The 22,749-nt window shown below is 44.6% G+C and overlaps 1 protein-coding gene across 1 annotated transcript in view; it reads right to left on the reverse strand.

Annotated features, from left to right (window-relative positions):
* HECTD4 (HECT domain E3 ubiquitin protein ligase 4) overlaps window positions 1-22,749 on the reverse strand; it is a 195,967-nt gene that overhangs the window by 18,981 nt on the left and 154,237 nt on the right. Inside the window, exons 48-59 of the mRNA XM_042780607.1 lie at window positions 22,559-22,638; window positions 21,670-21,907; window positions 20,760-20,896; window positions 20,170-20,296; window positions 14,811-14,948; window positions 12,657-12,793; window positions 10,414-10,574; window positions 7,761-7,942; window positions 3,629-3,834; window positions 3,209-3,339; window positions 2,490-2,695; window positions 708-887 (exon numbers count right to left, since the gene is read on the reverse strand). Of these exons, the coding sequence (XP_042636541.1) occupies window positions 708-887; window positions 2,490-2,695; window positions 3,209-3,339; window positions 3,629-3,834; window positions 7,761-7,942; window positions 10,414-10,574; window positions 12,657-12,793; window positions 14,811-14,948; window positions 20,170-20,296; window positions 20,760-20,896; window positions 21,670-21,907; window positions 22,559-22,638 (1,923 nt within the window). The remainder of the gene's footprint in view (window positions 1-707; window positions 888-2,489; window positions 2,696-3,208; window positions 3,340-3,628; window positions 3,835-7,760; window positions 7,943-10,413; window positions 10,575-12,656; window positions 12,794-14,810; window positions 14,949-20,169; window positions 20,297-20,759; window positions 20,897-21,669; window positions 21,908-22,558; window positions 22,639-22,749) is intronic.

A 22,749-nucleotide genomic window follows, 5' to 3' on the forward strand; every position in this document is an offset into this window, starting at 1 on the left:
TTTTAAAATACTTTTATTTTCAGAAGTATTTCAAAAAGAACAGTTGAAAGACTCATACAGTAAATACCTATGTCTCTACTGCCTCGTCTCTCCCACGACCTGGTGGCTCTCCTGCTCTATCACACAGCTGTCCGTCCGGCCACCTCCCCACTCAGCCAGCTGCCCAGCTTAGTTTTTGATTATTTCAAAAAAGTTGCAGACATTATTATGTTTCATCCTAAACACACTGGCAGTCATATCACTAATTAAGAGTTCAAAGCTGACTTCAGGTTTTGTGGTAAATTTACACACATGGTAAACTGTACGAATCTATGCCTCTATGAGCTCTGACAAGTGCACCCTCTTCGGAGTCACTCAGGAGCTCTGCAGTCATAAGGTTTGATTTTGCACCACAGCTCACTTCTATGCCGCTCTTGACCCCTAAAGTTATAGTAATGGGATATATTTATCTCTTAATTAAAAGTGTAAAGTATGATAAAATTAACCTTCATGTTCAATTGCCACACGTCAAAATAACAGAAATATCCTACAAATCATGGGTTTGGAAGTTCAAAGCCCACCTTAAAATCAATTCCCCAAACCTACTTCAAATGACAAAGGATCTAGGTTGCAGCTGCCTGGGCTCCTCCCTGCCCCATTGGGCAAAGCCCTCGGGCCTCATGAGAGCCACTTAGGCCCCCTTGATCTTGGAGAGAGGTGCTCCTTACCTAGCAGCTCCACTACTTGCAGGAGGACAGATGTTGGGATGGTATCAGGCTCATCTTCAGACTTTGCTTCACCGTCCTCCGATCTCCAGGACAGCAGCTGCTCTGCGAAGGCCATGGCCAGTGGGAATTCCAGGGGCAGAGAATGCAACACCAGCATGGCTCCGGGAGGTGGAGACACCCCTAGAAGCAGCCCAGGAGAAGACGCCTGAGAAAATGGCCTGCCAGCTCTGTGGACGGACAGCGCCAGAAAGCCCACCCCTCGTCTGCTTGGGTGGGAGGGCACCTAACTGCCAAAGCTCCAGATGAGAGTCAGTGGCCAGGCACTGGGAGGAGGTAGGACATCCCTCCAAGGGACCACTTACTGGTGTGTTACCGGGACCAAGGCGTGGCAGGGTGAACAGGGAAGGATAAGCATTTCCCAAGTAGGGAGATACTGACCAGCCTTATGACCCAGACTGGGAGTGCTCAGTCATGCTGCCAGAGGCATCACTGGAACACTCCAGCTTGGCAAGGAGTCCTTCCTTTTGTACAGCTGCTATCCCAGTAAGACCAGCAGCTCAGATGAGGCTCAGAGTGGGCCAGTAAGGAGACCTCAACACTTCAGGCACCTCCAAGACCTTAGGTTTTGATTCTTTTCAATTACCTTCTGCCCTTACCATGGTTTAAGTCTGACCCAAACTGGCAAAAGGTCCCCGGGCCTGGTCGACCTCACATCTTGCACTGCCTCCCAGCCCCACTAAAAACATGGATTGTCAGGGAACAATGAGGAGGAACTGTCTGGTACACGAGCACTTTGAGGTGGCAAGTTCTGTCTCAGAGCAACCTCTCACACAACAGAGCCAAGCACTGCCCAGCTCCACGCCACCCTCACAGTCCTCGTTACGCCTGAGCCCGCTGCTGCAGCTCTGTGTCAACGCATGGTGCGGAGGGTCCTCCTCAACAAGAGCTAGCAGAGGCAAAATATTACTGTATTCCCCTACCCCGAGCAACTTAGGAAACAGAACCGGTGAACAGGGATCAAAAGATTTTTAGCAATAACCAAATCACCAAGAAATGTCCCTGCATTCCATTCTAGAAAGATGCAATGTCTAAAGGACCAGGGATGTGGAAAAGTCAAAGTCCATTTTTCAGACTGAAAGGTCAAATGTATTTTATAATGGTCTCTAACAGATACACGTCAGTCTCGGGGTGGCCCAGGAAGAGCAAGGAAACCTGTGGCCAGGCTTTCCTTTCCTCTCTGTGTCTTCTCAGAAACAGAGTTGGCTGGCCCTGGTGTGAAGGGAACAGGCACACTAGCTTCAGGATTTACAGAGACAAAGCTATCACCCCCATCTAAAATATGGAGGCTTCATAAACGATGCCAGGGGAAAGCAGACAATGCAGCCTTCTGGCCCATACACACAGCTTCATTCACCATCTAGACAAGTAGGAGCAGCCATTCATGGTGGCCAGTGCCTGGGAAGACACATTACACACCAAAGGATCTGGGTTATTACAGCTCAATGATGAGGCCACTCTGTTCACATCACTCTACTCAGTATGCAGCCCAAAGTGCATCTGGGAACAGAAAGGAAGCCCACACTGCAGCCTGGGCACACCAGGCAGGGGAATGGGTCTTTTCATCCACTGCCTCGAAGATACACCATTCCAAGCAGCCCTAGTCTTTACCAACAGGAAACCAGACTAAGGCCAGGTCTAAGATGTTTTCTAACTTCAAGAAGAAGGAAAAAGAATGACCTCATACTGTTCTGTTTATTATCATGGGTTCTTGAAGAGACTTACCCAGTTTGATGTGGACCTTGTCTGTAGAGAGGATCACAGAAGGGTACTGGTTGGTGGTGGGAGGAGGCGTGAGCCCCGTGTTGGCTGGAGACGCGTCCCGGGGGTAGCAGACAGCCTCAATGAGGTTCAGCTGGCCATTGCGCTTCACTTTGTGGCCCAGGCCATACACGAGCACCCGTGCCCATGGCGCCTTGTACAGGGAGGAGCTGAGGGGGAGGGCCCAGTGTTAACAGAGGGAGCCACACACCCCAGAGAGGGTCAACACATGCTTTCTGATGAGAAACAAGTTAACTGAGAACTGGGCATAGATCATTTCTACCTCATTTCAGAATTCCTTCAAGTCATTCTTTATAATTTTCCAAACATGCAAAAGTGTGAATAAGTAGAAATGATTTTAAAATGCTGTTGTGTGCTGTTGATTACAACTCATAGTGACTGTATAGGACAGAGTAGAACTGACCTGTGGGGTTCCTAGGCTGTCATCTTTACAGAAGTAGACGGCTTTATCTTTCTCTCACATAGTGAGTGGCTGGTGGGTTCAAACCACTGACCTTTCAATTAGCAGCCAATCGCTTACCCATTGTGCCACCAGTGCTCCATCTTAAAATATAGTGGGCATTTAAAAATAACAAAACAATTGGAGTTTTTCCTCTGTCAGTTTCAGCAGAATCGGTTTCATTTCTCTCTCCCTGTCACCCTCTTAGGAGCGGGTCACTTACTCTTTGCGGAATCCAGACTGACTTTCTTTACAAGATACGACGACAAAAGCTGCCCCGGGGAAATTAACATCCATATTGACTTTGGACTCAGAAATGGGAAATTCTTCAGAGGGGAACTGCTCCGGTGCTGTCTGCAAAGAGACATTTGATAGGGAAGGCCAGGGCCAAACACCAGGGAAGCGTTCCATTGTGTCATCTCACAGAGCGAGAGGAAGCTGCCAGAGCACACATTCTAACAGGCTCAGAAGGACAACAGAGTGCTTGCAGGAGGAATAAAGTGACAGACAGGACGAGGCAGAAAGGCTTCCGAGGAAAGAAAATGGGTGGGCAGGGGCTTAGGGGAGAAGGCACATCACTCCCGGCAAGCCAGTGAGGCTCCGGCTGAGAACCGTCCGCTCGGCGGAGGTGCTGGCGCTTTACCTGCAGGAAAGCACAGATCTGCCTGGTCAGCTCCAGGAGGCTCTCCTCGCCCTGGTGCAGGGTGCGCGTGATGGCCACGCTGAGCCACTCGCGCACCGTCTGGGAGTTGCCCTGGTAGAAGAGGTCTGTGGCAGAGCAGTTCTGGGAATGGATACAATGCTGCAGAGACTGTGCCAGGAGAACAGAGCTGGAGCTGATGGCGCCATCTGCAGACAGGGCAGAGACATGCGGTTTATGAGACCCAGAGCAGCCAGAGGCAGGGAAAGCCCAAGTAACAAAAAGTGCGTAACCTGGCCAGGGGCAGGAGACATTACTGATCAGATCCTCCAGGGGAAGATGCCGATCAATGCTTTTTAACGTTTACTCTCTTTTTAGCAGCAAAACTGCTTCCTGAAAGAAAATCTTAGGTAGATGCCCAAGTCTCTTGAACAGATAGAAGTGGGGCTGGTCACTTGGGTTTTGGGGGTTCCCAGAGCCTGATCCCTTTGGCTGCCCTGACCCACCCTGTGGCGGCACCAAGGAACCATTGAGGTGCCTTGGAACAGAGTCTACAGAGCAATGTGTTGGATCATTGTGGCGAAGCAACGCTTCCAGCCTCCTGCAGGCATATTTCTAAGCCTCTAAGTTCTTGTGGTGGGGTCAGCAGACTCCAGGTGCTGAAATGGACCTGCGGAGGTGTAGCATGGGTGCATACACGCATACGAACACAAACGCAAACACGCACGTGTACTGCCTGGGACTCCATGGCTGCGAACCAGAAGGCAACCAGCCCAAATGCAGTAGTGGCTGAGAGTGCCACCTGCCTCCCCACTGCTCCCAGGATGGTTGCTGGGAGACCAAAGGAAGCAGGCTGGAAGCTGAGTGGCAGAGGAAGGGCCCCTTAGTCTTAGACTGCACTGTGGGCAGATAATCACTTGGTGTCCACCAGGGGGCATCACACAGCATTGGTTCTCATCCACATGGGCCTCCAACTCGTCAGACACACACAAGCTGGTCCATTAAAACAGCTCTACCTGAAGCCTCGATGATGTCATGACTGCTTGGCAGGAGCTTGGAAACAGGAAGTTTTACCTTTAGATGCCAAACAGAATGTCTGTGGCAAGAGTACAGTGACCGTATTTCAGAAATAATATGTTTATTTTCTTTGATTCAGTTTGTTTGCATTTAATCCATTAACATTCAGTGTAATTATCAACAAGTATGAATTGGTTGCTGTCATTTTGTTATGTGTTTTTTCATGGTGTCCCTGGTTTCTTTGTTCCATATTATTTTCTTGCTGAGCTTATTATGTTTATGAATCATGTTATTTCCTTTGTTGCTGTTGTTTTAGTATTTGGTGAATATTTGTGCTTATCCTCTTTTTTATTGTGATGCGAAGGTTTATCATTTTTCTTTGAGGTTACCCTGTGATTTATAATTTTCTCCCCAAGTTTAGACCAGTCCATTCTATCTTGCAACTTTCTTAACTTCCTCACCATTTAGAAGTTCTAAAACTACACAATCTTTTTGTTTATAGTTATTCTCACTTGCCAATTGATATCTCTGGTTCCCTGTTTACAATCCTGTAAGCTCATTTTACTTTGGATATGTCCATAGCTGTGGTTTCTGGGTTATGTCATCTTGTGTATTAATGGTCAGTTATTGTTTGCTATTGTTGGTTCTCTGTTCAAAGGACTCCCTTTAGCATCTCTTGTAAGGTTGGTCTGGTTTTAACAAATTCCCTTAATTTCTGCTTATCTGGGAATCTCCTAATTTTACCATCATATTTGAGGGACAATTTTGCCGGGTATATAATTCTTGGTTGACAATTTTTCTCTTTCGGGATTTTATATATACCATCTCATTGCCTTCTCGTTTGCGTGGTTTCTGCTGAGAAATCAGAGCTTATTTTTACTGGCTGTCTTTTGTAGGTAACTTTTTGTTTTTCCCGTGCTGCTTTCAGGATTCTTTCTTTGTCTTTGGTTTTGATGAGTTTGATGATGATGTGTCTTGGTGATTTTCTTTTTGGATCTGTCCTGTTTGGGGTTCACTGGACTTCCTGAATGGATATATTCTCATCTTTCATCATATCAGGGAAGTTCTCCTCCAACAACTCTTGGACAATTTTCTCAGTGGTTTTATTTTTCTCTTCCTGTTCTGGAATTCCAATGACATGTAGGTTATTCCTTTTGATGGTATCCCCCACGAACCTTAGGTTTTCTTCATTTTGTTTTGATCTTTTTCTGATTGATCCCTTTCCAAAGAAGTATTTAGGTATTTGTTTTTAATCTCATTAATTCTGTCTTCCAGTGCATCAATTCTACTCCTTTGCCCTTCCAATGCGTTATCTATTTCTGACAATTTAGTGTTAATCTTCTGGATTTCTATCTGTAGATTAAGAATCATTTCTACTTTTTCATTTATTTTGTCATTTTGTTCTTGTATTTTCTTCCAAAATTCTTCTAGGGTTTTGTCTGTGTTTTCCTTGGTCTGTCTCTCAATCCTTTTATGATACCTAAATATAATTCTTTTGAATTCTTTATCAGGAAGTCCCAATGCTGCTTCTCCTCAGGGATGTGTTCTGGGTCTGTATCCTGTTCCCTTGTTTCTACCACTTTATCTGGCTTCTTTGTGGGGACTGTGATGGTCTGCTGTCTTTGAGACATTGTGACATTATTGTATTTAGATCTCTGTTAACTGTTTGTGAAGAGCAGCTAAGGGTGAGTCAAACTCTTCTTGGTGGTTGTTTATCGTTGGCCTGTTGGTGGAGAAGGAAGTGGTGGCTCTCACTCAGTAAGTGAAGCTGCAGGAGGTGTGGGTATAGTTGTGTTGTATGGGGACTGTTGCTGTCTCCCACTCAGTTGGACAAAAATAACAACTGAATAGCCATCAAGAAAGCAAAAGCAACAAGACAAAAAACACATTGTGCAATCACACAGGAACAATAACCAAAAAAAAGAAAGAAAGGGGGAACAAAACATACATCGCAATATCTGGGGATAGGGCAATAAGAGAAAAAAGTTAAGAGAAGGATAATGATGAAGAGAAAAGGGGAAAAACATAAACAGAAAAACAAGGAATGGGGTTAACCATGATAAAGAAAAAAAAAATTGGAATTAGGAACAGGGAAAAGAGAAAAAGCTGAAAACTAGAACCTGGGAAGGGAAGAGTAAAGAATGATAATAAAAAGGACAAAAACAGACTAAAAAAAAAGAAAAATCGGGGCAGGGCGGGGCAGGGTACCCAGGCTCTGACCGAGCACACAGGCTGGGATGGAATTCCTGCCAGCCTACAAGGTGGGTGGGAGTGAGGGATGGCCACAGCTCCATTCACCAAGCGAGTGTGGAGTATAAGAGTAAAAACGGGAATGTCGCACCTTTCCTGCCAGCATTTGGAATATCCTTGTGGTTCCTGGCAAGTGGAGCCTGTTCTTAAGTCCCTGGAATCTGGGAGAATGGTGTTGCTTTAAATATATAAAATGGTCAAACTGCTTGTAAACATTCAAAATGGCTGCACCCTCTGGACACGCAAAAGTCCACAGCTTAGCCCACCTTCCTCTTCACTGCTTCCCCTTTTATTCACCAGCCACCAGAGCAGTCATCCGTGCAGTCCCTGGCTAGCAGAGCTTATTTTTAGCTTAATTCTTAGGTCCTAACACCACTCGGCAATATCCAAGCTGTCTGTGCCGTCAGGATTGCTGTCAGATCGCAGCTCCGTATGTCTCCTTTTTTGGTGCTTTCATGCAAATTCTTCTACTAGTTGGAGTTTAATCCACTTCTATATCCTTCCCTTCCAAGCTCAGGGCTCCAGGTTTATCTTCTGTATCAGTGTTAATTGGGTTCACCTTTTCTTTGTTGAAGAGGGTTGATTCACAGTTAGTTTGGAAGCTCAATGAATGCTTAGAAGACTAAGACTAAAGTGAGTAATACACTTAACTTTTTCCAAAGAAGGAGAGGGAATGGCTAAGGCAATCCCAGCTTTTCAGGGGAGTTCATCTAAAGCGGCCTAAAGGCACTGTGCCCCAAGCCCCCAGGCCCTCCTTAGGTGGAGAATGGGTGAGCTCAGCACAAAGCCTGCTGAGGCCTGAGTCAGTCTTGGGGGTATTCTACTCTGGGGCTGATTTCTGTGGTGACCACAGAAAAGCCGTGTTTACCTGGGAGGGGAGGGGCGAGGAGCTGACTGGACAGCAGCTGCAGGTGCTCCAGCGTGATGTCCCGGATGGCAGGGATGTGGAAGAGGCGCGTAAACAAGTGAGGCAGCTTGGGGGCGAAGATGCTGAGAAGGGCCATGCGGCAGTAGAGCCTGGCCAGGGCCGCCTCACAGCGCAGCAGCTCTCTGCAAGGGAAAAGGCAGGCAGGGGTACTGAGCATGGGCAGCAGGTCCACGCCTGGGACGGGCCGCAGTATATGCAGGAGCAAGGGCCACCCCTCAGGTTTCTCTTCTGGCCTGCGTTCTACACTCCAAGTGAGTGACTTAGGTGTTGTTTTTTTTTTAAGCCATATTTAGTTACATTTTTTCCCAACTCAAAAATCCCTGTGGAAAGAGAAAAACCTTGCACATGAATGTTCATAGCAGCATTATTCACAATGGCCAAAAGGTGGAAACAACTTAAAGGTCCATCCATAGATTCGTGGAGAAACACAATGTAGTGCACTCTCACAGTGGAATACTATTCAGTAATAAAAAGGAGTACAATTATGGTACGTGCCACAACACAGATGAGTCTCAGAAACATCGTGTAAGTGATTCAGATACAAAAGGCCACATACCACATGATTCTATTGACATGCAATGTCCACAATTCATAGGGACCAAAAATAGACTGGAAGTTGCCTAGGGTTGGGGGCCGGGGGCAACGGGGAGGGCTGAAAGGCCAGCAGCGCAGAAGGTGAGTATGGTGGAGAAGCAGGTGGAAGCCACATCACACAAGGCTCTGAGCCAGGTTAAGGGTTTGAATTCTATTCCAGAGGCCATGGAACAGCACTGGGAAGGTTTGGCTCAGAGGGATAAAATCAATGCTAAAAGATCACTCTGGTTGTTTTGAGGAGAAGAGAAACTTGAGGAAAGAAAGGAGTAGTGGAAATGGAGAGAAGAGGACAGACTGGGAATCTGTGGGGACTGACAGCAAGGAAAAGGATGACTCAGGGCAACTTGTGCGGAAACGGTGGTGTCCCTCCCAGGTACAGGGAAGACTAGTGGAGGAGGAGGAGGTTTTGAGGAAAAATCCAGAATCCACTTCCTGTGCTACATTTTAAGGTGTTTATTAAATTACCCTTTCCTCTTCTATATGAGGACTGACTTTGGATTAACCTGCTTCTAGTTCCATTCTCTGCAAACCTGATAAAGGCAGAAAATCGGTGGTGTTATTAGGCGTTCTGCTTAGGGTAGTCACGAGCCCAGGTGGCAGGCTGCAACTGGACCGGGAGGACTGTGAAAGAGAACATCCTTGGTGGGAAACCACTGCTCTGAGGCGTCCCAAAGTGCAGGGACTCTGGTAACTGGCACATCTCCTGCCGGGATCCCTGGAAGCTGTGTGTGTGGAGTGGATACTAGAGATACTGGCTCCTGTTTGGGACACGGGGCTGCTCAGCCACCATGGGGCCCTGCTGTGTGAAGTGTCCCTTACACCTGAACCGCTGCTTGGGGAGAGGGTCAGAGACTGGCTCCTGGGCTTCCCTGTGGACAGCCGTGAGACTGCTGCTAAAGAAATCTGCCCGATGTTGCCCTGGGACACACCATGCTTTCTATGTGACACCAATGCCTGGCTGGGCTATTTTAGTCTTACAAAAGCGATTGTCTACCTCATCACTGAAATGGAGCCATGCAAGATCCATATGGGCATGTCAAGAAGGCACCTGGGCACGTGTACCTGAAGTTCCAATGAGAGTTCAACGCTGGAGACATAATTTAGTGTGTGGTTAAAATGGGTAAGCTAATGAGAGGCTGTAGTGGCTAGTGGGTGAGCTGCATAACAAATAGTTTATAAGCTTTTATCAGAAAACCTCATGCTTTGTTTGATTTTCCTCTGAATCGCTACAAGGGTTTTTAAGACCAAAGGAAACAATTCACCAGGGAATCAGTAAGGGTACAGGTGAGGGAATTTTGCCAGAGCATTAGGTTTAAACCACTGGGGGCAGGGATGTGCCTTCAGCATCTTCTGTTCCCTCCCAGAACCCCACGTGGTGCAAGTGAGCACCCTTCAGTTGTTCCCAAGGTGGCACTCGAGAAAAGACTCCAGCAGCTTCCAGAGAAAGCAGCTGGCTGCTCACACAGAGCCTGGAGCACTCTTGGGAGCTCTTCTGGACTCACTTTGGGAGCTCTGGTGGTGCAGTGATTAAAGCATTTGGCAGCTAACCAAAAGGTCAGCAATTTGAACCTACCAGCCACTCCATGGGAGAAAGATGAGGCAGTCTGCTTCCACAAAGATTTATAGCCCTGGAAACCCTATGGGGCAGTTCTACTATGTCCTAAAGGGCCACTATGAGTTAGAACTGACTTGATGGCAGTGGGTTTGGTTTTGGGTGATTCATTTTACTCTTTATTACTTGTCCATACTCTTTGATTGCAGTCACTCTCAGTGCCCCACACTCACAGCAGAGAGTGCATGTGGCACAGGCTGGGCCACTGGGTCCCCTAACTTTTCCTTCTACCTCCTTCCCTGTGCTGTTAACTTTACTAGCTGCCTTCTCTCCCTCTCTTCACTATAAAAGGAAAGCCTCCTGCCTTCTTGTCAAGGACAGATGGTACCTGTGGTAAAACATGACTGGTGGGTTTCTGTGGCCCACTAGTAAGATGCTCACTTTTACCTGTGGATTTGAAGGTTGGTATTGTCCAGTGTGACCAGCCCATTAGTGGCAGTCCTTCGGTAGCCGGCTGGGGGCCTTTCCAACATATCAATAGGATACCAGTATCGGACCAGCACACCTTCACTTCGGAGGTATGTCTCCACCTGCACTAATTCATTCACCTACAATGGTAAAAGGAAATGACTCTGTTTTTCTGAACACCGACTTAGTTTTCCAAGTTTAATGTATGTGTGTGTGTATATATACATATGTGTGTGTGTGTGTATATATATAAGTGATTTTTAAAATTTCAATTTTTTAGATTTTATACTAATAATATGCTATTTCATGGACATAACAAAATAAATGACTTAAAAAGGAATCCACAAATTTTGAAACATATATTACAAGGTAAGTTTAAACTATATACTTCTCTAAGAAAAAGTAATAAAGAAGCATGAATATTTTAATAATCTCAGATTTAACTGTGAGTTAATAAAATTACTTACTAAAAAAAATCATTTTAAAAAAACCACTCCAATAAAAACAGAAAAAGAAAAAGACAAGCTATAACAAGAGACTACAGCAATAAGTGCTAGTTCTATGGCACTGACTGCAACAACAAATTCAAGGACATCGGGTTAGTATCGAGAGTGGGTTTTAGTTTTTCCAAATCAGACAGCCAATTTTAGTTGTTACAATAAAATTAAAGAAGATCTTCAATGTAATCATGAGTAAGCAACTTTAAGAGAACAGTGCTACAATTCAGTCACACATTTCAACACACACTGCTGCCAGGTAAAATTTATGTTATTTATGGCAATACTCTTTTAAAAAGCAGGAAGTATGTCTGACAGCTCTAGTTTACTGCCAAGAAAATAAAGAGTAACTTCATGTATATGCATTCTGGATTCAAATGCCAATGTAATGTTTATTTAGGGATTATTTTTAAAAAAGGAATCAAATGACTCGAGGAATAGCAGAATTATTTAACGAAATTTCTATTTCTTAATTTTTACTTCATACATTTCTACTGCTTAAGACTATTGTGAGGAGCGCGTATTTTCTGATTACAAGGGTAAGTTTGTGTTGCAAGGTGGTGGGAAGGTAACAGTATTATTGATGGCATTTTCTATTAAAACATTCACTTCGGTCAACCATCCAACGGTAGCCCCTCTAAATAAATTCAATGATTTAAATTAACTTCTGGTAAATGAAATTCGCTGAAGATGTAAGTTTTTAAAAGGTAGATTTGAAAGCATTAAATGATTAAGTTTATCTGCATCTGTATTTCTAGATAGAGACCAAAGCTTAGATCTATGTACTGCTAGGTACTTCTTCATCAAAAACAGTTCAGTCTCAATTACCATTATTTGATCAGTTTTTCTTGAAGGAAAACTTCTTACAGGCAAGGATGGGCATGCAACCTCAAGTCATGCAGTCACGAGTTTCAAATAGGACTCTTTTCAAAAGAAAGTTTTGCTATCCTCCATCCTACCTCCTTCTGTTGCTTTTCCACTCTTCACCCCCCAAAATCCTTGCTGAGACCCCTAAGAGGGCTCTGCCAAATGCAGAAGAAAAGTCTTGCTCTAGTTTAACACACCCATTTTACAGACAGGGAAACTGAGGCTAAGATAACTGGCGAGACAATGTGATCAAAATCACAAAACAATTTATTCGACTGTGTCTGTACGTATAGCAATCAACATAACAACAGATCACCCATTCATTAAGGACAAACCTGTTGTCCTCGAGTTGATTCTGACTTAGAGAGACCCTATGGGACAGAGTAGAACTGCCCCACAGGGTTTTACAAGGCTGTAATCTTTGCAACAGCAGACTGTCACATCTTTCTCCCACAGAGAAGCTGGTGGGTTTGAACTACTGACTTTTCAGTAAACAGCCAAGCACTTAAACACTACACCAACAAGGCTCCATCATTAAGGACAATGGTTTTCCCTTGGAGCTTGGACAGGTACAGTATAGAGACAGAATTTGAAAATGGCTGATACAGAGTAATGGCAGAGACAGCGTGGCCTGAAGCACTAAGAGGTGAGAGCCTCTCATCTACCACAGGCCTTGTCCTGGCTCCATGGCAACAACCTGGACCAGTCAGTTGGCATGACAGCACCTCTGTTTGGTTCTTCATCCCTGCCTTGAAGAGCAACCCATCTTCGTAAACACTTTTCGAGGTACTTGAAGTCTGGGCAGGAAAGTCTCAGTACACAACAAAGGCTTATGAATCTGAAGGGCTGTTCACTCACTGAATCAACATCCAGCACGACCCCATGAAGCCCGAAGGTCTTCAGCATCCCGCGGATGGCAAATTTTGGCAGAGCAGTTCCAACTGCACTGCTGGCTACGTTATTGCTGTCTGGAGAGCGGGTTACCACAGTGAGACCTGAGGAGGGTAGAAGGAGCAAGTACTATTATCGTCTCAGGACCCTATATTTTAGGGTCTAAAGTAGCTCTTTCAGCATTTAACAGCACCCTCAGTTCAGCTATCATCAAAAAGGGACATAGTACAGAGGTAATACAGCAGAATATTTAAAGAACTCTCACAATAAAAGGACAAATCACCCAATTTGAAAAAGGGGAAAAGATTTGAACAGACATTTCTCTAAAGAGAAATGAAAAGATGCTCATCATCATCAGTCTTTGTTGTTGTTGTTGTTGTTTGCCGCTGAGTCAGATCCGACTCATAGCGACCCCTCCTTGGGTTTCTGAGGCAGTATCACTTCGGAAGTAGATTGCCCAACCTTCCTTCCAAGGAGTGGCTGATAGGTTTGAACCGCCAGTCTCTGGTTGGCAGTCAAGTGCCTTAGGCACTACACCACCAGAGCTTCTCATTAGTCAGTAGGGAAATGCAAATCAAAACCACAATGAGATACTACTTCACAGCTACTAGGACGGCTATAATTTTAAAAAATTGTAGTAATAACAACAGCAAATGTTGGGAAGGATATGAAAAAAACAGAGCCCTCAAATACTGCTGGTGGGAATGTTAAATGGTGTAGCCACTTTGGAAAACACTCGAGCAGTTGCTCAAAAAGTTAAACATAAAGTTGCCATAAGAATTACAAATGGCAAAGATTACCCAAAATGTAATGACAAAAAATATCCAAGAGAAATAAAAACTTATGTCCATACAAAAACTTGTACTCGAACATTCACAGCAGCATTATTCAAAATAGCCAAAAAGTGGAAATCACCCAAATGGCCATCAACTGAGGAATGGATACAAAAAATGTGGTCTATCCATACAATGGAATATTATTTAGCCATAAAAAGGAATGAAATACTTATACACACTGCAACATGGATGAACCTTGGAAACAGGGTGCTAAGTGGAAGAAGCCAGACACAAAAGGCTATATAATGTACAGTGATTCCATTTTTATGAAATGTCCAGAACAGGCAGATCCATAGAGATGGGAAGTTGATAGTGGTTCCCAGGGAACAAGGGAAGGGAAGAATAGGGAGAGATTGCTAATGGGCACAGGGTTTCTCTTTGGGGGATGAATATGTCCTGGAATCAGACAGTGGTGATGGTTTGGTGAATATATGAAACTTGTGAATATACTAAAATCCCCTGGACTGTACATTTTCAAAGGGTGAATTTTGTGGTACATGAATTATATCTCAAAAATAAAAACAAAAAAGAGAGAGAAAGAAAAAAAGAAAAGAAATGTTCCTGGCCCTGCCTGTGGCATTCTGGTAGTTTTGTGCAGGTTCTCTGCTAACGTGGCAGTGGGTGGTCTGAAATTCTCTTACTGGTACTTTTCTGGAGCTCCTTCATTCTTCCAAAACATGCCATATATATACATATGTGTGTGTGTGTGTGTGTGTATACACACACACACATACATAAATTGTGACAAAATACATGTAATGTACGATTAGCCATTTTAACTATTTCTAAATGTCCAAATGAGTGATACTAATTACATTCATCATGTTGTGTAACCATCAACACTAATTCCAACTCTTTCTCATCACCCCAGAGATTTTTAAACAAAAGAATAAGCACATCCTATTAAAATTCAAAAAAGCACAGTAAAAACATGTATAGAGAGGGTATTAGCTCAGTGGCCAGGCCTAAGCCCGAGGGCCTGTCTGGAATCCTCAGCCCAGGCCCCACTTCCCTCCTTGCACAACTGCCCTGCCTCACCCTGCTTATGACAGAGTTGTGGAAGTGTAGGAGGCCACCAGAGGCCAGACAATGTTTACCTCTGCCCTACCAGGAAGTTGCAGGGCCTTACAAGGGACAGCCTGGAAGAATATGTGGGGAGACATCTAGCCTCAAGACAGGTCACCCCTGAGAAAGGACAGTCACTCTGTGAGAGCCAGCAGGAGGGAATGTTCAACTTCTCATTTCATAGGAAATTTCCTAAGTGAAATAAAGAGGAAAGCAAAACCTTTTCGGACTTTATCAATTGTGAACTTGTTTGCTTCGTCTTTGATGTCTTCAATGGTGGGGAGATAAAGGTCTCTTGGGATTCCACCATTCTCCTCGTAGAGGAATTCAACCGTCTGCCTGGCAATATCCACCATGCCTGGAAAACAACGGCACTGGGTCACTCTCCAGAGGTGACACAATCTTCTCACCAACCACGACTACTGATGCCCAGCCAGAAGAAAAGCGACCATTCCTACTACAGTGTGTGGGAATATGCAGGCTTCCAGGAAGGTGACCATACAGTGCAAACCAAGTTTGACTCAGTGAATGCTCTGCCTCTAGGAATCTCTCCCCCAGAAACACAAGCACAAGCGTGCAATGACATGTCAGCAATAACCGAAAACTGGAAACAACTGAAGTGCTCCTCTATAACCAATGGGTAAAATGGTGTATGTCACTCAGCTGTCACTACATTTAAGTCAAAAGAACAAGCAATAGGGCAACTATGGAGTAAGATGGGAGGGGGAACTTATACTGTATTTTTACGTATATAATACGTGTTTTATGCAAACCATACAACCCCTTCACATACTACTTTCCTATGGACGCTGTATTATATACATGCGCACAATTATATGGGAGCGTTATATGCAGGAAAATACGGTACTTCTTACTGTATACAGTGAACCTGTGAGAGTTGGAACCTGACGGGACTGCCTTGTTTTTCTGCTCTTACAAGTTTTCCACCTTTGACAAAATGCAGTCTTACTACTTTTCTATTGCTTGTTTTAGTGGAAAATATTTGGGTTTTCCTCCTCTGCCTTATATAGGTTCCAGCCCATGCAGGTTTTATTGTATACTGTTGTAGTGTGGTGGTGTGTCTGAGTTTCCTGACAACAAACACAAGCTATATTTAAGAGAGACATGAACTGTCTTAACCACCACAGGAAAGTCCACCGCCCTTCTTTCCCAGGAGGAGACACATGCATTACGCTCAACGGTAAGAGCCACCATCAGCGAATGAACGAAGTGAGTGAACGTCCCAAGGCCTGAGAGAGGCAGCACCACAGGGAGTACAGCGGACGTGGGGCCTAACACCTCCGTGTGCTGCTGCCGCCTTAGCTCCCGTGCTGCTAAGGGAGTTGCAGGCAGAGGAACGGGTGTCGACAGCATCTGCTTCTAAACAACGCCTACTTCCATCACATTCATCTACGTCTCTCAATCACTGGCCCTTCTGAAATGAAAAGGTGTAGTGATTTTCTGAGCAAGATTTAAAAGAGGTTTGCGAGTAGAGACTGGTACTTAGCAAAACAGGTGCCAGAGAAAAGAAAACCAGACACTGAGGCCTAATATGAAAAGATTATAGAAAAAAATAATCTTTGCAACACTTTCCAAAGGAATAGTGGGGAAAAGAAAAACCAAAACCAAACTCAACCCTTTACTGTTGGCCGAATAAGCAATAGTCGGGGTCCACCAGGAGACTGCCCAAATTAAACCGGGCCCAGGATAAGGGTGGCTCTATTAAACTTCTGTGGAGGATGTGCCAACAGAGGCTGACCCCCCTTGACAGAGTGTCCCTTTGGGCACTCCGAGACATCTCTATTCTCCTGTCAGCCTATATCACTGCCACGTTAAGGGGTTTGCATTTGACAGGTCTGTTTTATGTTTAAATCAATATTGTTCAGATGGTTGGCCATCGTCAAAGGGATGGATCCTGAGAGAATGGCCTTGGCAAGATAAGATCAGGGGCTGTGGGTGCTTTCTGGTGGGGCATGAGGCTGGGAGTCCCTGACAGATGCTGCTTCTGGGTAATCAAATGTCTGTGGTCCAGTCTGATTTTTCCTCTCCCGCAAAGAGGGAAGAGAAGGGACACCTGGCCACAGACATTCAGGACCACTCCATCAACAAATGGTAAAAAAGAAAAAAAAAAAACCCAAACCTGATCCTAAGATTATAAGTGGAAGGACATCCAAATACTGCAAAGTCTCTTTTCCCCTTTTGTCTCTCTCCCAAAGTAGTAAGAAACACAAGCCTCCCTGGACAAACAGTGCTTCCTATTTCTAAACTTAACCCTACTTTTGCCTAGTTAACTCTGGGTCTGACCTTACAGATCATGCTGCTAGAGACTGGGTCACTCTAGTCACATACACTGATTGTAACCACAGGGTGGTGTGTTTGCTCATCACCTGTTTCTCCACTGGAACGTAAGCTACATGAGAGAAAGGACAGTCTCTGTCTCATTCCCGGCAGATTCCTTATTCCCTAGCACAAGGCCAACACCCAGGAGGCACTTGAATGCATGAATGAACAAGTATATGAATCAATGATTAAATGAATGACTGACACATAGCCCTCCTAACTGAAAACCAAGGGTCTGCAACAGTGCTTCAAGGCAGATACTGGCCAGTTTGGCATTACATTTAATACATGGAAAACAAAAATAGTAAAACCCACTGTCATCAAGTCGATCCTGACTCATAGTGACCCTACGGGACAGAGTATTACTGTTGCATACGGTTTCCAAGCCTGTAATTGTTCTGCAGTCTAAAAAACACAAAAAGAGTATTTACTTTCAGATGCTGAGATTGGATGAGGGAGAGCAAATTGTCACTGTATCTCAGATCTACTATTCAAAATTACACTGCTCCTTTGTTTAGTGCCCTCCACTGTGTTCCTGTCCTGCGTAGAATAAAGCCCAAGCTTTGGAAGGCTGATGTGCCTCCCTGCTCCCACTCATCTCCTTTCCTACCACTCTTCTGCTCAGACACTTCTCTTCAGTTGCACTGGCTTGGCTTTACTGTGGTCCTCTGAACAATCCAAACTCACTCTCATCTTCCTAATACTGTTTCTTCTTAAGAGAAAAGAGAAACTAAAGAACAGATAAGGATGAGTATTAATGATCTATCTGCCCTGGGACCTGGTTGGCAGCTGAAGTAGGGCTCTGGTAAGACAGCAGGAAGCGATCATACCACATCATAGGATGGGAGGGGGTTCCCAAAGGTGGAGTGTAAAGAGCAACATTCCACTGTCATAGGTCTTAGCTTCGGGGACAGCACTGCATGAAAGGAATCATATATATATGATTAGTCTTTTGGTGGCTTTTCTCATTCCTGGGGCCTAACAAATCATAACAAATTATGGATAACATTGCAAAGAATGGCAATTCCAGAACACTTAATTGTACTCATGCAGAACCTGTACATAGGACCAAAAGGTAGTCATTCCAACAGAATAAGAGGATACTGCCTGGTTTAAAATCATGAAGGATGTGGTTCAGGGTTCTATCCTTTCACTACACGTGTTCAATCTGTATGCTGAGGACATAATCCAAGAAGCTGGACTATGTGAAGAAGAACACGGCATCAGGATTGGAGGAAGACTCATCAACAACTTGTGACGTGTAGATGACACAACCTTGCTTGCTGGAGAGAGGAAGACTTGAAGCACTTGCTGATGAAGATCAGTGCCTACAGCCTTCACTATGGGTTACACCTCAACATAAAGAAAATAAAAATCTTCACAACTGGACCAATAAGCAACATCATGATAAATGAATGGAGAAAAGACTGAACTCGTCAGGGATTTCTTTTTACTTGGATCCACAATCAACACCCATGGAAGCAGCAGTCAAGAACCCAAAGACAAACTGTAATTGGGCAAATCTGCTGCAAAGGACCTCTTTAAAGTGTTAAAATGCAAAGGTGTCAGTTATGAGTACTAAGGTGCATCTGACCCGAGCCATGGTACTTTCAACCACCTCACCTCATATGCATGTGAAACCTGGACAAAGAATAAAGGAGAATGAAGAAGAATAGATGTATTTGAATTGTGGTATTAGCAAAGAATACTGAACATACCATGGACCGGCCAAACAATGAACAAATCTGTTTTGGAAGAAGTACAGCCAGAATACTCCTTAGAAATGAGAATGGTCAGACTTTTGTCTCATGTACTTTGGACATGTTATCAGGAGGGACCAGTTCTTGGAGAAGGATATCACGCCTGGTAAAGTCGAGGGTCAGTGAAAAAGAGAAAGACCCTAATGAGATGGACTGGTGCGGTGGCTGCAACAAGGGGCTCCCACACAGCAAGGGCTGTGAGGATGGCACGGGACGGGGCAGTGTTCCGCTCTGTCGCACGTGAGTTGGACCAACTCGATAGCATCGGACAACCACCACCCTGTCAGGCAGGACAAAAGTTAAGACAGGAGAAAGATTTCTGACACAGGGTCAAAATCTCTTACGCTATCTCTGACTGCCATGTAATGAAAGAGCCCAGGTGAATGTTCCACTGGAAAGGGCAGCTCTGTCTGTTGGGAAAAGGCATTTCTGCATCTCAAAAAGCAGGTGTTTTGCGAGATTAGGAAGAGCCTTAAATAGAAATGAGCTACCTGCACTTAAGACTCATCAACAATTTTGAATTTGTATGATTCTTAAATTTGTATCATTAAATTTAATTTAAATTTGTATTATTCTTAGCTAGAGGAATAGTGAGTATTTCAGGAGGCCAGTGGGAGAAAATTCTCCTCCTCCTCCTCCTCCTCATCATCATCATCACTGTAATCTTAAGAAGAACTGTATTAACTGAATGCTTACTATGTGCCAGGCACTGTTTTTAGGAACTTCACCTGTATTAACTCATTTATTTTTCATATAATATATGAGATGGTTATCATTAGTGATCCCATTTTAACCCTTTTGTGACCCGTGGGACACTGAGACATATATTGCCTGCTAACATTTCAGACTCTCATTTTTCTTAGGAAGCTGTTATCCCAGCTGTAAATGGCTACTATCACCTGGGAGAGACCTGTATAATTGCATGAATCTGAAGAAACAGGCCTCACTCTACCAATCCTATCCTCAGAGTCTACTTGGGACATGTGTGTCCCATATAATTACATCAAAATCCCTATTACCTTAAAAAATTTACTTTCCCTTAATTTCTGCATGCCTTTCTATTACTGAAAACACATGATATCAGCAAAAAAAATTCAAAGCCTCAAATAATCCATTCATGGAAGAGTTATAAATCAGGGAAGCCCAGAGCAGTTAAGCAACTTTCCCAAGGCAACACAGCTGATAAATAGCACAATTGTGACTTCAGAGCCAAAGTGTTAACCACTCCCCATACAACTTCCCATTATAACCACTCCATCTTCGTACTAGCAGCCCATCGACCCAAGACAATGAGTTAAACTGACAAGTAAAAGCCTAGCAATGAAAACATCAGACCACATTTTGAGTTAGATAAAGGTACAGTAGAGGATGCTGTTACGTCTGGCTCAAAGTTTCATAAGCCCCTCTCTCCTGATTTTCACCCCAAACACATCTCTTTAATTCATGAAACACGCTCCGAGGGAAATACCACCACCAGACCTAGTTGTAAAGCACCCTTGATCTGGTCCAGGCCTGACTTCCGCTCAGCTTCATTGCGGAAGCGTCTTCGGATAGTAGGAAAAACTTTGGTCTCCCATGCCTTCACCAGCAGGGCATAGTGGTCCTCCTGGAAGGAAAGAGCAGACACATGGGTGGAGAAACAGTGCCTTCTGTGGGCCTCAGTCCTTCCCACCCTGACGTCCTCTCCCAACTCAAACGCCAGTGACAGGAACAGTGGGCATCCTTCAGACGCCCAAGGCAGGAACAGCTAGACTGACCAAGCTCTTCCTCTGCCTCCCAAGTGGGGGAGGACTTACATGATACCCAGCCTTCCTGCTGAATTACTAGCAGGGAACTTCATTTCTCTCACACCTGGGTCTTTATTGGGCAGAAAGCCTAATAGCTACTGCTATTGACGTGTGGGGTAGAAATTAATACCTCAAAGTCACAGTGCAAAGGCAATTACATAATTGAAAGTGACAACTCCAACCTTACACCTTTAGGTCAAATCATTCCTCATGGTTTTCCGATCCCCAGGGAGCTAACTGAACACTGCCAAACCTCCCCACTCTCACCTGTGGGTCTCTTACCTGCGGAACGTCATCATCGTCATCATCATCACTTTCGTCATCTGCAATGGGGGGTGGGTGGGGGTCTGGGCCAGAGGTTATGAAATTCTCATAGCTGAGCTCCACTTTATAATGACAGGAAGTGTCACTGTCATACTCTGTAACAAAGCACAGTGACAGTAAATTGTAAGCAAGAGCAGGCCGGAAAATCATTTACTTGTCTCTCTTGGATGAACTGAATTCTCGTAATTTATGTGACAGAAAGGACTCATAGTACTTTGGGGATTTTTAAGCATAGAATGAAGGAATAAATGCTCATCCATAATTAACTTGAATCCTAAAACAGCTTTTATGGGTAAAATTCATTCAACTCTGAAAGGAATTTGGAAAGTTTCTGATTGTAAGGCACAAAACAGATACTTAAAAAGACTTTTCAACCCAGTACCCCGTGGGCCAGACGTCTTCCATATGTCTGCTCAGTTTTTTTCCCTCCCCATTTTATTATGAAACTTTTCAAATAATCAGAAAAGTTTTATAGTGCACACTTTCATACCCACCACCTAGATTCTGCAATCAGCATTTCACTATATTTGGGTGTCCTCGGTTTTACAGTATTTTTTTTTTTAAAGGCTCAGCATTTACACATTAGGAGATTTCCCATGAAATTCTGGGGTTTGGGCTGTTCTGTCAGCACGGGACCATGCTTCCAGCTTCATTCCAGGTGGCCGTATTCCACTGGTGCTTCCTGATGTGGGGGAAGCGCTTCCCAGGCTGCCACACTTCCTCCCCTCTCTCTTTTTCCCCAGCATCAACGGGCACTTGAGTTTGCATCCCCTGATTTTAACTAAGATGCTCAAGTGAAATGGATTTCGGGAATTCAGAGCGCCCACTTTCCCAGGAAGCAGAGGGACCCTCAGAGGAGGTGGCTTACGCTGCTGAGCGGTGGCCACAGCAGCGATTCGGCATGGTGGCCCATGAGTGCCTGGGTCTGATGCAATACTGGTGCCAGCATCATTGTCACTGTCAGATGCCATGGCAAAGGGCAGGGCCTCAAAGTTAGCACTGATCTCTTCTGCCAGGTCAGTGCACAGGTCGGCGGCATTGCGGTGGGCCTGCCCTTCTGCATAAGCAAAAGGGCGGGAGCCAAAGTTAGCCCGAGTTTTGGTGTTCTGTAAAGGAGATCAAAAGAAAGGTTTGAAAGGACTTAGGTTTTTAAAATTTACTTATGTTTAACATCCTCAGGTGAATATCACTAAATTTCAAAAGAGCTCCTGATGGGACGTGACACTAGGCGGAGGGGCTGGCATAACCACGGCACTGGCCCTTGGAGCACCACACAAGAGGCCCTACTGGCCACTGCACCCCCTTTCTCTTTGTAAACACAGCGACCTTTCTTGTTTCTAAAATGGTTCTCTCCTGCTTGTGGCCACTGCACATGCTGTTCCTTCTACCTGCAACATTTTTTTCCCCAACTCTGCCTAATCAAGACCAGCTCATGTTCCAGACCTGGCTCAAACCTCACCTCGTTTCAGGGTGAGAACATGATTGGGTCTACTTGGTCCTTGCTTCTGTAGTCTTATGATTCTCACTTATAGCATTTATTACAGTCTGTGATTAGATACATGCACACATGTATCTGTGTGATTATTTGATTCATGTCCAAGTCCCCCAACTGATAATAACTCCACAAAAGCAGAAACCATGTATGTTTGGCTCATCATTGTATCTCCAGAGCTTAGCACAGTGCTTGGAATACAGCAGGCACACAATAAATACTTGTTCAATGAATGAACATAACAGGTTGAGAAATGCTGTCTTACATTACTGGCATCTTCAATTACTTCACTCAACACAGAGAGTGATACAAGACTGCCGCAGAGGTGCAGTACAGGGCCAGATCCTACAGGGTCTTGTAGACCATTTAAGAACATGGGCTTTTATAACGGTTGGCATGGAAAGCCACTGACTGGTTTAGAGTAGAGGAGTGACAAGATAATTTTTTTTTTTTTTT

Source organism: Orycteropus afer, unplaced genomic scaffold (genome assembly GCF_000298275.1).
Source record: "Orycteropus afer afer isolate SDZICR_OR568_19922 unplaced genomic scaffold, OryAfe1.0 scaffold00048, whole genome shotgun sequence".
NCBI lineage: Eukaryota > Metazoa > Chordata > Mammalia > Tubulidentata > Orycteropodidae > Orycteropus > Orycteropus afer.